Source organism: Neophocaena asiaeorientalis, unplaced genomic scaffold (assembly GCF_003031525.2).
Source record: "Neophocaena asiaeorientalis asiaeorientalis breed wild unplaced genomic scaffold, Neophocaena_asiaeorientalis_V1.1 scaffold534, whole genome shotgun sequence".
In the NCBI taxonomy this organism is placed as follows: domain Eukaryota; kingdom Metazoa; phylum Chordata; class Mammalia; order Artiodactyla; family Phocoenidae; genus Neophocaena; species Neophocaena asiaeorientalis.
In genome coordinates this window covers 1,535,428-1,548,210 of record NW_020172826.1, presented here as the reverse complement: position 1 = coordinate 1,548,210, position 12,783 = coordinate 1,535,428, and the positions used below count along the sequence as shown (strand labels likewise).

At 37.8% G+C, this 12,783-nt stretch overlaps 1 protein-coding gene and 1 non-coding gene across 4 annotated transcripts in view; one reads left to right on the top strand and one right to left on the bottom strand.

Annotated features, from left to right (window-relative positions):
- Positions 1–12,309, bottom strand: part of SEC24B (SEC24 homolog B, COPII component) — a 70,424-nt gene extending 58,115 nt beyond the window's left edge. The window contains exons 1-3 of one of the 3 annotated variants that reach the window (XM_024741940.1): positions 12,039–12,309; positions 11,571–11,744; positions 1,471–1,641 (exon numbers count right to left, since the gene is read on the bottom strand). In XM_024741940.1, coding sequence (XP_024597708.1) covers positions 1,471–1,641; positions 11,571–11,744; positions 12,039–12,297 — 604 coding nt within the window. In that variant the 5' untranslated portion in view covers positions 12,298–12,309. Of the gene's footprint in view, positions 1–1,470; positions 1,642–11,570 lie in introns of all 3 variants that reach the window. The other 2 variants (XM_024741939.1, XM_024741941.1) reach the window with 2 other exon arrangements.
- Positions 9,970–10,042, top strand: TRNAE-UUC (transfer RNA glutamic acid (anticodon UUC)). Its single transcript has one exon. It is a non-coding gene; the product is annotated as a tRNA-Glu (tRNA).
- Positions 12,310–12,783: the final 474 nt, after the last annotated feature.

Genomic DNA, 12,783 nt, shown 5'->3' with positions numbered 1-12,783 from the left:
ATAGTTCCTTCTCTTTTCAAATCTATCTTATTAGTAAGAAAAAGGAAACATAATAATCATAATTATTTAGTGGGAAAGTGGTTTACAAAATGATACAGTAAGATGATAGGATGGTATTTAAACTAAAATGGTCAAAAGAAAAATATAATAGGAAAAAATTAATTAGCGGGCGCAACATAAAGGGCCAAAACAAGCAGTATATATATCTTAACATCTAGAAGGTAATCATCAATGTAGAGGAAAGACATCACTCATTTAGATAGGGCTCCTATGTACCCCTAAGTTTCTTCTACACATGATAAGTACAACTTTCCTACCAGCCCCTCACTTTGAAAGTAAATGCTTATAATAACTAGATCCTATTCCTAATACACCCACTGGCTTGTTGGGAATCAGTGGACACTCTCTGGTGCTGCAGTTGGTTTTCCTAAAAAAAAAAAAAACAAATAAGGAAATCTATAATGTATAATCTGATCAAAGGATAGAAAAGCCTCTGTTGACCACAGGAACACTCAGCAGATATAAGCAGTGAGATCAGCCTAAGGATTTATGTTGCTTTTTCCAAGTCTCAGAACATAAGAGAGTTCTTCATACTCAAGGTGAGGGGCCGTCACTACATAGTGAATATAGTCCCTAAAATATTACTAATGATCGTGCTGGAAATACAAACCACATTTTCCTAAAAACAGTTATCTCTCATCATATGAAAAATATAGTATATTAACCTGAAACATCAATAGATTTGGAATTTTAGCCAGAGAACAATCAAGAATACAACCAAAAGAAAAGGCAATGTGGGGAAATGGTCAAAACAACACATTTTAGTCACCTGTCACTTATTTAACACAAGGAGAATATTAAACAAGCAAACAAATAAACCGTATTGTTTGTCAATGATGCAAGAGTGTGGCTTAATATTTCATTTTCATCCTCTCATTCTCAAAATTGGGTCAAAAGTTACTTTCCATTAATAATAATGACAAGCAAAGAAATCATCAAATAGGATATGGAAATTCACAAAACAAGGAAACCTTGGGTGCTTCATCCCCAAAGAAACTATAATAACCTTTAAAAAATAGAAAATAAATGGCCCATAATGGAGGGATAGAGTAGTAAATTATAATACAACGACACAATGAATTAGCCATGACTATAAAGCTGTACAGAGATATATGAAGAACTGCATAATTTAATAAATGTAAAAGCAAAATACAAAATGGTATGTAAACTATGATTGCAATGATATAAAATATATAACAGATTTAACAAAATTCTATAACATAATTATATAAAATCACAGAGACTGGAATATATTAAAAAATAGTGTTTGAATTGAGATTATAAATTACTTTTTCTCATATTTTCCATAAATTATGCTTAATCAGTTTGACTTTTTAAATTCAGCTATTTGAATTACTGTGTGCGTATATATATGTACAATATATACAGTATAACAAATTTTTCAAATACCTTTCTGCTGTAATAGCTCTGACGGCCGTGCAACTGAGGCCAAAGGCTCAACTGGGCGACTTGCAGCAGGTGTTCTTGTTGACGAGGCTCCTGACAAAACAGCGGATACTACTGGGCTGGACTTGGGAGGCTGAACATTTTGCATTACAGAACAGGACAAAGTATCTGCAACTGAAAACAAGAAACTATTTCATCCACAGCAGTAAGCTTGAAATATATTAAAATACTAACAAAATACAGTTAATCTGAAGTTCTTGTAAGAAACTTCAGCAGCATCACATTTATCTACTATATCTATATCTAGAAAATAAGGGGTCCAAAGAAATTATTTTCAAAAAAACGAAAAACTTACTCACTAAATGTTTTTAGAAGTCTTTAATGGCAATTTTCCTAAAACATTTCACAAGCTTCCATACCTTCTTAAACAAAATGAACCCCAAACAGCTTTTCTTTACTAATGATCACTATTATTAATACTAATTATTGTAGTGTGCAATGGTACCTTAGATAGATAAGATGAACAGAGGTTATTTGCTTCTGCAGTAATGTGACTCATGAATTATACAGATGTTTCTATTAGCTCAGATCCCATTTTGTATTGTAAACTGCCACTTTTCATTTGCTGTTTCTAATCAGATCCCATATCTCACAGGTAACTAAGTAAGGGCCTGACAGTAACATTAGGTTGGACCTCTGGAATAAAGTACATGTGATTCATAGTTGGCCTTTTTGATAGCTCAAACTGCCTGACCTACAGGATCATCTTCAGCCAACCAAGAGATAACTGAAAAACCTGTGATGACAACGTAAGTGTCCACTGATGGATGAATGGACTTTAAAAATGTAGTGTATACATTTATATATACATGTAGGTATGTATGTGTATGCATGTATCAATACATGCATGTGTGTATGTGTATATATACAGACATATATACAATGGATGAATGGATAAAGAAAATGTGGAAATAAAGAAAACACACACACACAATGGAATATCGTTCAGCCATAAAAAAGAAGGAAATCCTGCCATGTGACAATGTGAAGGGACTTTCAGGTTATTACACTAATTGAGGAAAATCAGACAAAGACAAATAACGCATGGTGTAATTTATATATGGAATCTAAAAAAGCCGAACTCACAGAAATAGAAAGTTTTGGTTGCCAGAAGCAGGGAAGCGGGGGAAATAGGGAGATATTGGTCAAAGAGTACAAACTCTCAGTTATACGATGAGTAGGTTCTGGAGCTCTAATGTATAGCACAGTGACTACAGTTAACAATACTGTTATCATATACTTGGAAGCTGTTCAGACAGTAGATATTAAATATTCTCACCATATACACAAAAATGGTAATTATGAGAGATGATGGATGTATTAACTAACCCTACTGTGGTCATCATTTTGCAATAAATATATATATCAAATCATCATGTTGCACATCTTAAACTTACACAATAGTATACATACACATATAGACATGTACATATGTGTATATATGTATGACATGTTCATATATATATATGAACAAAGTTAGGTCTAAGACCGAAACAAATGCAAGAATATAGTGACAGAACAAAATGTGATACATTTCCCAATAGTGTACAAATGATATAAATATGAGAATGGAGAAAGAAGGTGGAAGGTAGTCTAAATACGTTAATTGCCACATCATTTTTAGGAAGGACAAACATCATTGTGAGAGACTGAAAACACAGTCACAATATTTTGCAGTTCCCCTCATTGAGAAGTGGAATCTATTTTCCCACTCCCTGAATTGAGGCTAAACTTTCGACTAGCTTTAATCAACAGAATGTGGCAGAAGTAATGGTGTACAAGTCCAAGACCTCAGGTCTCAAGAGGTACTACAGCTTATGCCTTTCTGCTCTTGAAATGCTGCCCTGCGACCATCACAGAAGGCAACGGTCCCCAACCTTTTGGCACCAGGGACCGGTTTCGTGGAAGACAATTCTTCCAAGGCCTTGGGTGATGGGTGAATGGTTTAGGTGGTAATGCAAGCAATGGGGAGCGGTGGGGAGCCGCAGATGAAGCTTTGCTTGCTTGCCTGCCGCTCTCCTCCTGCCGTGTGGCCCGGTTCCTAACAGGCCGCGGACCAGTACCAGTACGCAGCCCGGGGGGTTGGGGACCTCTGACGTAAGGAAGCTAATCTAGTCACGTGGAGGAAAACCTAGGTGCCCCACTGAACGGTGTGCACCAACTGCTAGACATATGAGTGAAGTCTACGATTCTCCAGCCCAGCCAACTCTCCAGCTAAATGAAGTCACGTGAGTCCAAGAAAACGGGCAGAGGAACTGTCCAAACAACCCACAGAACTATGAAAAATAATAAATAATTTTTGTTTTAAACCAGCATTAGATAACTGGTGAAATCATTAAAAATGCTAAAGTAACAGAGCGATGAATATATTTAACAGTACAAAGTAAAAAATTAAGATATAATCACCTAAAATTGAGTGATAAAAATAAGGAGAGGGGTGTGGAAGACAGTAAATATATTAACTTTACCTTTGCTCATAATAAGAAACTAAAAGACACTGTCTAAAAATATAGAAGATATTTCTGCCTCTGTTAATGATGATCTAGGTAATTAGGATCAAACCTTCTACTAACGGTAACTTTAAAAACTGTACTTAAAAAGATCTTCTTAAAATAATCAAAGATCTAACATGATATTAATGAATCTCTGGGTGAAAATCTGTAAGAAACTGAAAACTCAGAGAAACAAGCCTAACACTCAGAGTTGCTTTCTCCCTGTGGTTATCTGTTGAAAACCTGATCTGCTGTTTTCTGTAGCCTTGCAGAGCATGGGAAGCAAGACATCTCCTACAGCACACCCAAGATGGGGCACCTGATTCAGCACCCCATACCTCCACTTTTAGGATAGTATCTGAAGGGTTATAACCTCGGGCTAAGGATAAACCAGGAAGCTAAGCCTTACAAAAGCCAGCAGCTTTGATTCAGAACATCTGCACAGTCCAGCACATCTAGACACTTGGACTTGGATGGATGTGATCACAGGCTGGCAGTACCTGGAGGAAACTGGCAGAAGGAAATATAAATCCTCTCTGGAGAACAATTCCATCACCCTAGGCCTTAAATTATTCCCACAAGTAATTTTTCAAAAACAATTCCAAGCACAAAGTCTAAGATAAGTAGTTCAGGTTTGAACACGGCCCTCTGTGTTCTCCAGTCTCCAGCCTGATACACGGCATCACCCTCCTTACAGTCCTTCAATAGTCTGCCAGTGGTTGAGGGTGAAGACAAAACATCTTACCCTGAACACTTCTTAACATGGTCAACGAGGCCCTGAATGATCCTGAGTTCCCAGCCTCCTCCTGGCCCATGGTTCTCCTCTAGCTTCACTGGTCTTTCAGTCCTTTGAACTTGCCATGCTCTCTCCCATTAAAGGGGAATACACTTGCTCCCCCTTAGATGTAATAAATTGTTTTCTTTAATAAAATAATTGATACAAATAAAAGGTGATATGTATATGTGTATGTATTTATAAAATCATAATAAAGAAACACCCATGAACTCAGCATCCAACTGTGAAAATAAAACATTTCCAATACTGTTGAAGCTCTTGGTGTACGCCTCACGGAAGGTATTCCCTTGTCTCCCTTCTGAACTGTGTTCCTTATTCTCTTGCTTTTCTTATTAGTTTACCACACAAATAAGTATCCCTAAACATTATTTTTGCTTGTTTTCTTAACTTTATAACAATAGCATACTGCATCTATTCTTCCATGAATCCTGTTACATTTCTGGGATTCATTTGTGTTAATGAGTATAGCTCTATTTCATCATTTTCACTGCTGGTCAGTAGCCCACTGGAAGGATATACTGATATCCATTCTATCATAAATGGACTTTTGGGTTCTAATTTTATGTTTTCACATACAGTACTACAGGAATATTCATGAACATGTCCCTGGTACACATGTGCTAGTTTCTCTGGGGGTGGAGCTTCTCAATGTGTGTGCCACAGCTCAAAAGTGTGTATGTAGCTGTACAGCAAGGGACGAGGATCCCCTCAGCCCCGGGGGGCCTGTGGGAAGTGAGTTCCTTGGCCTGGGGAACAGACTAGACCCTTTAGCTCAGAATCCCCCCCCGCAAAATGTTATTTTCTACAAGTACTACACATTTAAAACAGGAAGTGGTGCTGTAGGGCCCTCTTATTCAAAGTGTACTCTATGGGCTAGCAACACTTTATACAGAAACTTGATAAAATCCTTAGGCCAGGCACTACTAGACCTGGTGAATCAGAACCTCCATTTTAACAAGGCCCCAGGTGATTCATACTCACAAAGTATGAGAAGGACTTCTCTAGAGCACACAGAAGTGGGATAGCTGTGTTTCAGGGTGTGGTTACCTTCAATCCCACTAACGCCAAATTTCCCTAAAATGTGGAACCAATAGGTCCTTCTACTAACACTGTCTAAGATTTTCCTGTTATTCCACATCCTTGCCATGCCTTGGTATAGTCGGTCTTTCAAAGTTTTACCATCCTGCCACTAGGTATAAGTAGATATCCCATTCTAGTTTTAAGTTGCTTTTCCCTGATTATTAATGAGACTGAGTATGTTTTCCTTTCATCTGTGAAATGCCTGTTCATGTATTTTTTTCTTGGGTTGCTGGTCTTTTCCTTATTGATCTTATGTGTTATTTGTATAATCTGGATAAAATACTATAAAATTTTTTTTTCTCCCTTTTCATGGCTTGTCTTTTTGTTCTCTTTATGTTGCCTTTCAATGAAAAAAAGTCCTTAATTAGATGATAGTAAACCTTATCATGCTTATTCTTTATGGCTAGCTAGCACTATGCGTGGTGTCCTTAAGAAATCTTTCCCAACTCCAAGGTTCTTCCGTGTTTTCTCTCAAAAGTTTTAAAGTTTTGCCTTTTTGCATTTAAATATTTATTTCATCTGTAATTTATTTTATACATGGAGAATTCATTCTTCAGAATTCTCCATGCATAAATGGAGAATTCATTCTTCAGATTGCAGCTCACATATCAGAGATCAGGGAAAACTTCCTGAGTACACTATACCTAGAGTACTCTCACCAAGCACTATACATCTCTGCTTCATGATACTTAAATAATAGTAGCAATTTTACATGTATTTGTGTTTATTTGTGTTTATTTGGATAATGTTTGCCTCCCCAAGAAGATTACAAACTTCATGAAGATAAGGATCAAGTCTTTTTACTTGCTATTTTATCTCCCTGCACTAAAATAAACACCTGTCACATAGCTGGCTTTCAAGTATTTGTCAAATAAATGGAGACAAGTTCCACAAATATGAAGGACCACAGAAAACTGCCAGCCAAAAACAACAACAACAAAACTACCCCTTTTACAAAGAGAATTTGACAGATGAAACATGGTATACTTAGAGACAGAACCTACAATTCAAAAATAAATCATTTGTCTGTTTATCTATTTATTTATTTATTGGCATTAAGGTAGTTCCCCTGTTAGTTTTTAGTAGCTCCTTAGTAACTGTACATAAACTCTTTTGAAACTAGGAAGGTTAAGCAAATTCTCAACTAATAGCACCATTACCCATTCAAGTTGTTCAAACTAGAAAATTTAAGTCAACTTTTATTATTCCTTTTCCTTCATAAACCTTATCAATGAATTCTTGAAATCATCTCTTGCCATCTGTCTTCTGTATAAATAAATCTCAACCTGTGTCAGCATCCTTCATCTAGATAATTGTAGTAATTCCTTCCTAGCTGGTCTTCCTGTCTCCAAGTTCTTCCTCCTCCAGTCCACCTACCACACTGCTCACAGAAGAAAGATCTGAAACACAAACCTGATAGCGTCACCCCCTTGCTTAAAAATTTCTGATGGCTGCTGATTACATACAGGACAGAGCTTATGTTTTTCCTTCAAGTCTTTTCCTCTCACCTTTCCAATGCCATAGCCCAGGAGAAAATGGGAAACTGAGATACAGAAAAGGGACAACTGATAAAGTCAACTTTTGAAGGAAGTGGTCACAAAGATGGACATCTCATCTTCTGAGCTTGAAGAAGGAGTAAATATAGAACAATTTACAGGTGGAAGGTATAAAGTTGAGTAAAGATGAAAAGGTTCAAGAGTAGCTTTGGAAAAACTGAAGGAGTACGAGTGTGAGGGAGCATAATTATTACTATCTCACAACTCTGCAATCTCATCACAAGTTTCCAAAGCTGAAAATAATCTCTTAACTGTACTATTTGTACCTCCAATGTAGTTTTCTAACTTACTTCTAACTCGTATTTCTTTATCCAGATAGTCACCTCCTATAGGGATCTATTCTGCTTTTCCTCAGGCACATCATCACCCTGAGATGATAGATGTATATTAACTTACCAGTGGTTATACCTTAGTGTCATGTATGTTGTGGATTTTTATATAAGGATTATATAAATGTTTATTATTATTATTTTTATAAGTAGATTTTAAAGTGTTTTTTAATAAAATTGTACTCAGTATTATTCTACAATATGCTGTCAAGATGTGATCCTTACTGAAGTTGTATTACTCAGCCAACTTCATCTCAAACTAAGAAAGAGCTTCTGAACCTTGACAAATTTACCTATAGTGCCAGTTTAAAAAATTTTAATGGTATAATGACACCTTTTAAACACCAGCCAAAATTTCACTCTAAGTTAACAACTAAACATAGCCCCCCAAACATACATCACTATGTTTTTAATAAAGTAATCTGAAATTCTAGTGCTGAATTGTACTAACATGCTTTTCTAAAATAAAGAGGCAAATGGACTTCCCTGGCTGTGCAGTGGTTAAGAATCCGCCTGCCAACGCAGCAGACACGGGTTTGAGCCCTGGTCCGGGAAGATCCCACATGCCGCAGAGCAACTAAGCCCATGCGCCACAACTACTGAGCCTGCGCTCTAGAGCCCGCGAGCCACAACTACTGAGCCCGTGCACCCTACAGCCCGCGCACCACAACTACTGAGCCCGCGTGCTGCAACTGCTGAAGCCTGCATGCCTAGAGCCCATGCTCCACAACAAGAGAAGCCACTGCAGTGAGAAGCCCGCACGCTACAACGAAGGGTAGCCCCCGCTCGCTGCAACTAGAGAAAGCCCGAGTGCAGCAATGGAGACCCAACACAGCCAAATAAATAGAATTAAAAAATAATAAAAAATATAGGCAAATGAGATAACATTTACATGTCTCTTTTATTCTATGTTTCTGAATATGAACTCATCAACTGCCTAAAAGTAACAGCATGTATCAATCACTGTGTTTTTGATAATCACTTAAGTCAGGTTTATGCTTTTGGATCTTAACCCTTCACAAATTGCTTAAGAATTTTTACTATACTACCTGAAAATGAAACTAATATAACCAGGTAATAAAAATGCAATCATTCTTGTCAATTACTCAAAGATTGATTTTCACACAAAACTATGATTAATACCTAAGATTCTCATTTTAATACGACAATATAATTTTAAAATGTCCAAACCAATTAAATTGCTTGTCTTTCTAGAACATTAAAATCAGTATACCCATGGTTCCCAAACCTTGTAATTAGGCACCCAAGTTGCCCTCGCAACAAACACACAGAGTTCCAAGGGATGTTTTAAATTTTCAAGAGAAACACAGAGACAGCTGTCAAAAAACCTTGTGAACTATTAATACTAAGTAGCTTGAGGCACTGGAAAAAATATTGAGAAACATCAGCTGAGAAAGTTTAGGAACTTCTGTAATATTTAAAGTACGTTTTAAAAGTAACCTCTTTATTTCTTTTGAAATGGTGACGAGCATGGGTCATACTAACCTGAGATACACTTAATTTGTCAACTTCTGAACTACAATTAAAAAGTCATTTACCAATCTAAAGGGAAAATATAAAGAAACCCACTTCTTAACAAATGAACTTCTAAAATTATATTTACTATGGCTTTCACAGTATAGTATCACAATTAAAAGAAAGGAAGTATACCCCCTTCTCTCTGCCTAACGGCCTAATTACTACTTATTCAAATAGAAGCTAATTATTCTTACTCTTTATTCAACATTTTCTTCAACGATAGGCCCTCCCCCACAGGTATTCTATTCCTTAGCCAAGTGGCCCTACATTTCCCTGATCCTACATCTCAGCATAAATTAGTTCTATTCAGTCCCATCTCAGAATAAGACAGCAATTAGCTGAATTTCTTCTTTTTTTGTCATGAAAGTCACAAAATCCTTCAGTCAGAGGGACCTTAGGATAAGCTGATGTGTAAAAGGACTGCTGAAAGAAGAAAGAAAGAAAACAGAATTTCTAGGGGACAGAAAGCCCTGGTTCTGAGAAGGGTAGACTGAGAGTCAGAAGAAACTGAGCTTCAGGACAAGCTCTGTTTCTAACATTAATGACTACAGGCTTTCCTCATTTGTTAAACAAAAGGACTACAGTAGAATATGGATCTGCTACCCGACATCACTCATGATCAAGTCAGAAATACAGATTTCCAAGGGAATTCCCTGGTGGTCCAGTGGTTAGGACTCTGCACTTTCACTGCTGAGGGCCCGGGTTCGATCCCTGGTCAGGGAACTAAGATCCCACAAATTGCGTGCCAAGACTACCCTGGAGATTGTATTCTAGCTCAGTAAGTTGGGTTTCAAGATCACAATCTGTGCAAGGGATTCTGGTGCACAGCCAGATTTGGGAATTGTGATAGATGCTTCAAGTTGACTTACCTAAAACCCAGTTAATGTTAAACCCCTTCTTTCTTGCCTGCCTCTATCATGAAGGCTACAAAGCTAAATATTCATTTTCTAGCCTTCCCTTAAATTAGAGATGGTCTTTTAAAACAGCTATGGCAAATGGTATGTAAAATGAAATGGGGTCAATGCCACGACCCCATCTTCTTTCCTCTCCCTTCTTTCTGCTTTTAACTTTGACTTGCTGTCTACAGGTACAGAAGTTATCTTGTTTCTATAAACGAACATACTAAGGATGGCAGAGTGGAAAGGGAAAAAAGACACTGAGGACATCTAGATCTACTGCATCTGCCTAGACTTCTTGTTATGTGAGAAAAATACCACCTTTCTTGTTTAAACCACTATTAGTTGCTTGTAGCCCAAAGTGTTTCTAAACAACATAGCAACGAAAGAATAGATGATCTCAAATGCACACTTCAGATCTAATATTCTAAAGTTCTAACTTTAAATAATCTAACTGTCCAGGGAATGATACTCTTCTACAACATCCTTGACATATGGCTATCTAGACTCTGATATACAATCTAAAGACATCATTCAGAAAACGATCACAGCTTTAACAATTCCCATCCTTTACATACCTTTTCATTCAGTTCAAGAGCAGATTTTGTTAAGTTCAAGTTCACAAGTTGAATTAAAGTGAATATATCCTATGCAAACCCCACACTAAAAAACTATATACCTTGCATACATAATTTTTAAACAAATAAATTTAACCACATCTTGGTTTAGGAAGGTAAGAAAAACTAATTACAAGGGTATTCTTCATGTATCTTTCTCCATCTTCCCTGTCCTTCATCCTAACTTACCAATCTGGGGCTGAGAAAACATCAACTTTAATGTATAGGAAATATATCTTCTGTGAAAGTCACTAATAGGGGTTCACCTAGAGAAACCAGTGTGGTATTGCAGGCCATCATTTTTTCTATAGTGAATAGGACTATGGCTGGAATAGTAACTGTCCCAAGGTTGAACTAATATAAAAAAGAAAGTATTAGCTATCAAAGCATATCCCCAAATAGACCCTTCCATTTTGCCTTATTCCTAACTCACATTAAAGACAACTACTGCAGAGGCATGAAAACACAGCAATAAATACCAACTGAGATCCCAATTATGGCAAGGAACCATGCTATACAAGGCAGATGGTTGGGTGGCTAATTGTGAATAGATGAAGGGGAAGGGTTCAAGAAGATGCTGCAAAATTCCACTATAAATAAAGCAAATAAATTGCAAAGGTGAGCTAATTTCCAACTTTTCTATTAGGCAGTATCATCTTTAACCTTCATGCAATAAAAGTCAGACTGGAAATGCACTGATTTTCAACCATGCTTTGGTGAACTTTTCATTCAACCTACCAGGATTTGTTGGGTTGTTGGCTGTAGCCAGGGAGGTGTGGTTTTGGATTAGATTGTCTTGGGTTGACGGAAGGCCTGAAGCTGACCACGCAAAAGTACTGTATCCTGAAAGACTCTGCTGCTGGTGGTACTGTTGTGATGGTGGAGGTGGAAGTGGTGATGGATGGCTGATAGCTGTATTTTGACCAGAAAAAGAATTATCTCTAATTGGCCTGACAGTCGGAGCATTCTGTGAGGTAAACATTTGCTGCCCATATGGATCACCAGCAGGTAGAGAGGGATATGAAACACTAGGATACGCAGCATTAGAAACAGTTGACAAAGCATAGTGACCGCAAGTAGAGGGAAATCCCTGAGCAGCAACAGAAGAATTGTCAGAGTACATGGCTGGACTATTGTAATGATTCACAAAAGAGGAGTATGGCTGGGAGGCACTCGTATGCAAATGTGATGCTGATGACCCGGCACCTTGGAATGATCCCAGAGTGGATCCCACGACATGAGGGGCAGGAGGAACGCTGCCATACATCTGCTGTGCTCCTGGTTGTGGGCTTGCTGTGTTAGGAGTCACCACATTTTGTGTTGGTACCCTATAGAGACCAGAGTAGTAATCATCACACTGGCTATCCAATGGCAATGAGGTCATTTTCTCAGGTCCTTGAGAGTAATGTCCTGAGGGAGCAGTGTAGCTTTGAGGATGCAATCCATACCCAGATGGAACTTGCATTTGATTCTGTGCCGGACCTGAAAGAAAAAAGAGCAAATGTTTATAAGAATTAGTAAGAAGGTAACTAACTTTTAAGCACAGTTCCCACCTAAATGTTGCCCTAATTTACTTCTTCATAATCCCAAATTGTTACAAGAGATTATACTCTGATAGACCCACTGTGATAGCCTCCAAGATGGCCCCCAATGACTCCCACCCCCTGGTACTGACCCCCTCCCACAATATACCAGGAGTGGACTGTGTGACCAACAGCATATAGCAGAGGTAATGATATATCACTCCAAAGACCTGCCCAGTCTTGGGCGCTGGCACTCTCTTAGATCACTCACTCAGTGTGGAAGAACAAAGCTGTCAAGTTGTGAAGAGCCCTCTGGAGAAACCCATGCAGTGAGGAACTGAATTCTCCTGACCAACAGCTAGAGAGAAACTGAGGTCTGCCAACAATCACAGGAGTGAGCCTGGAAGCAGATCCTTCATACCAAGTAG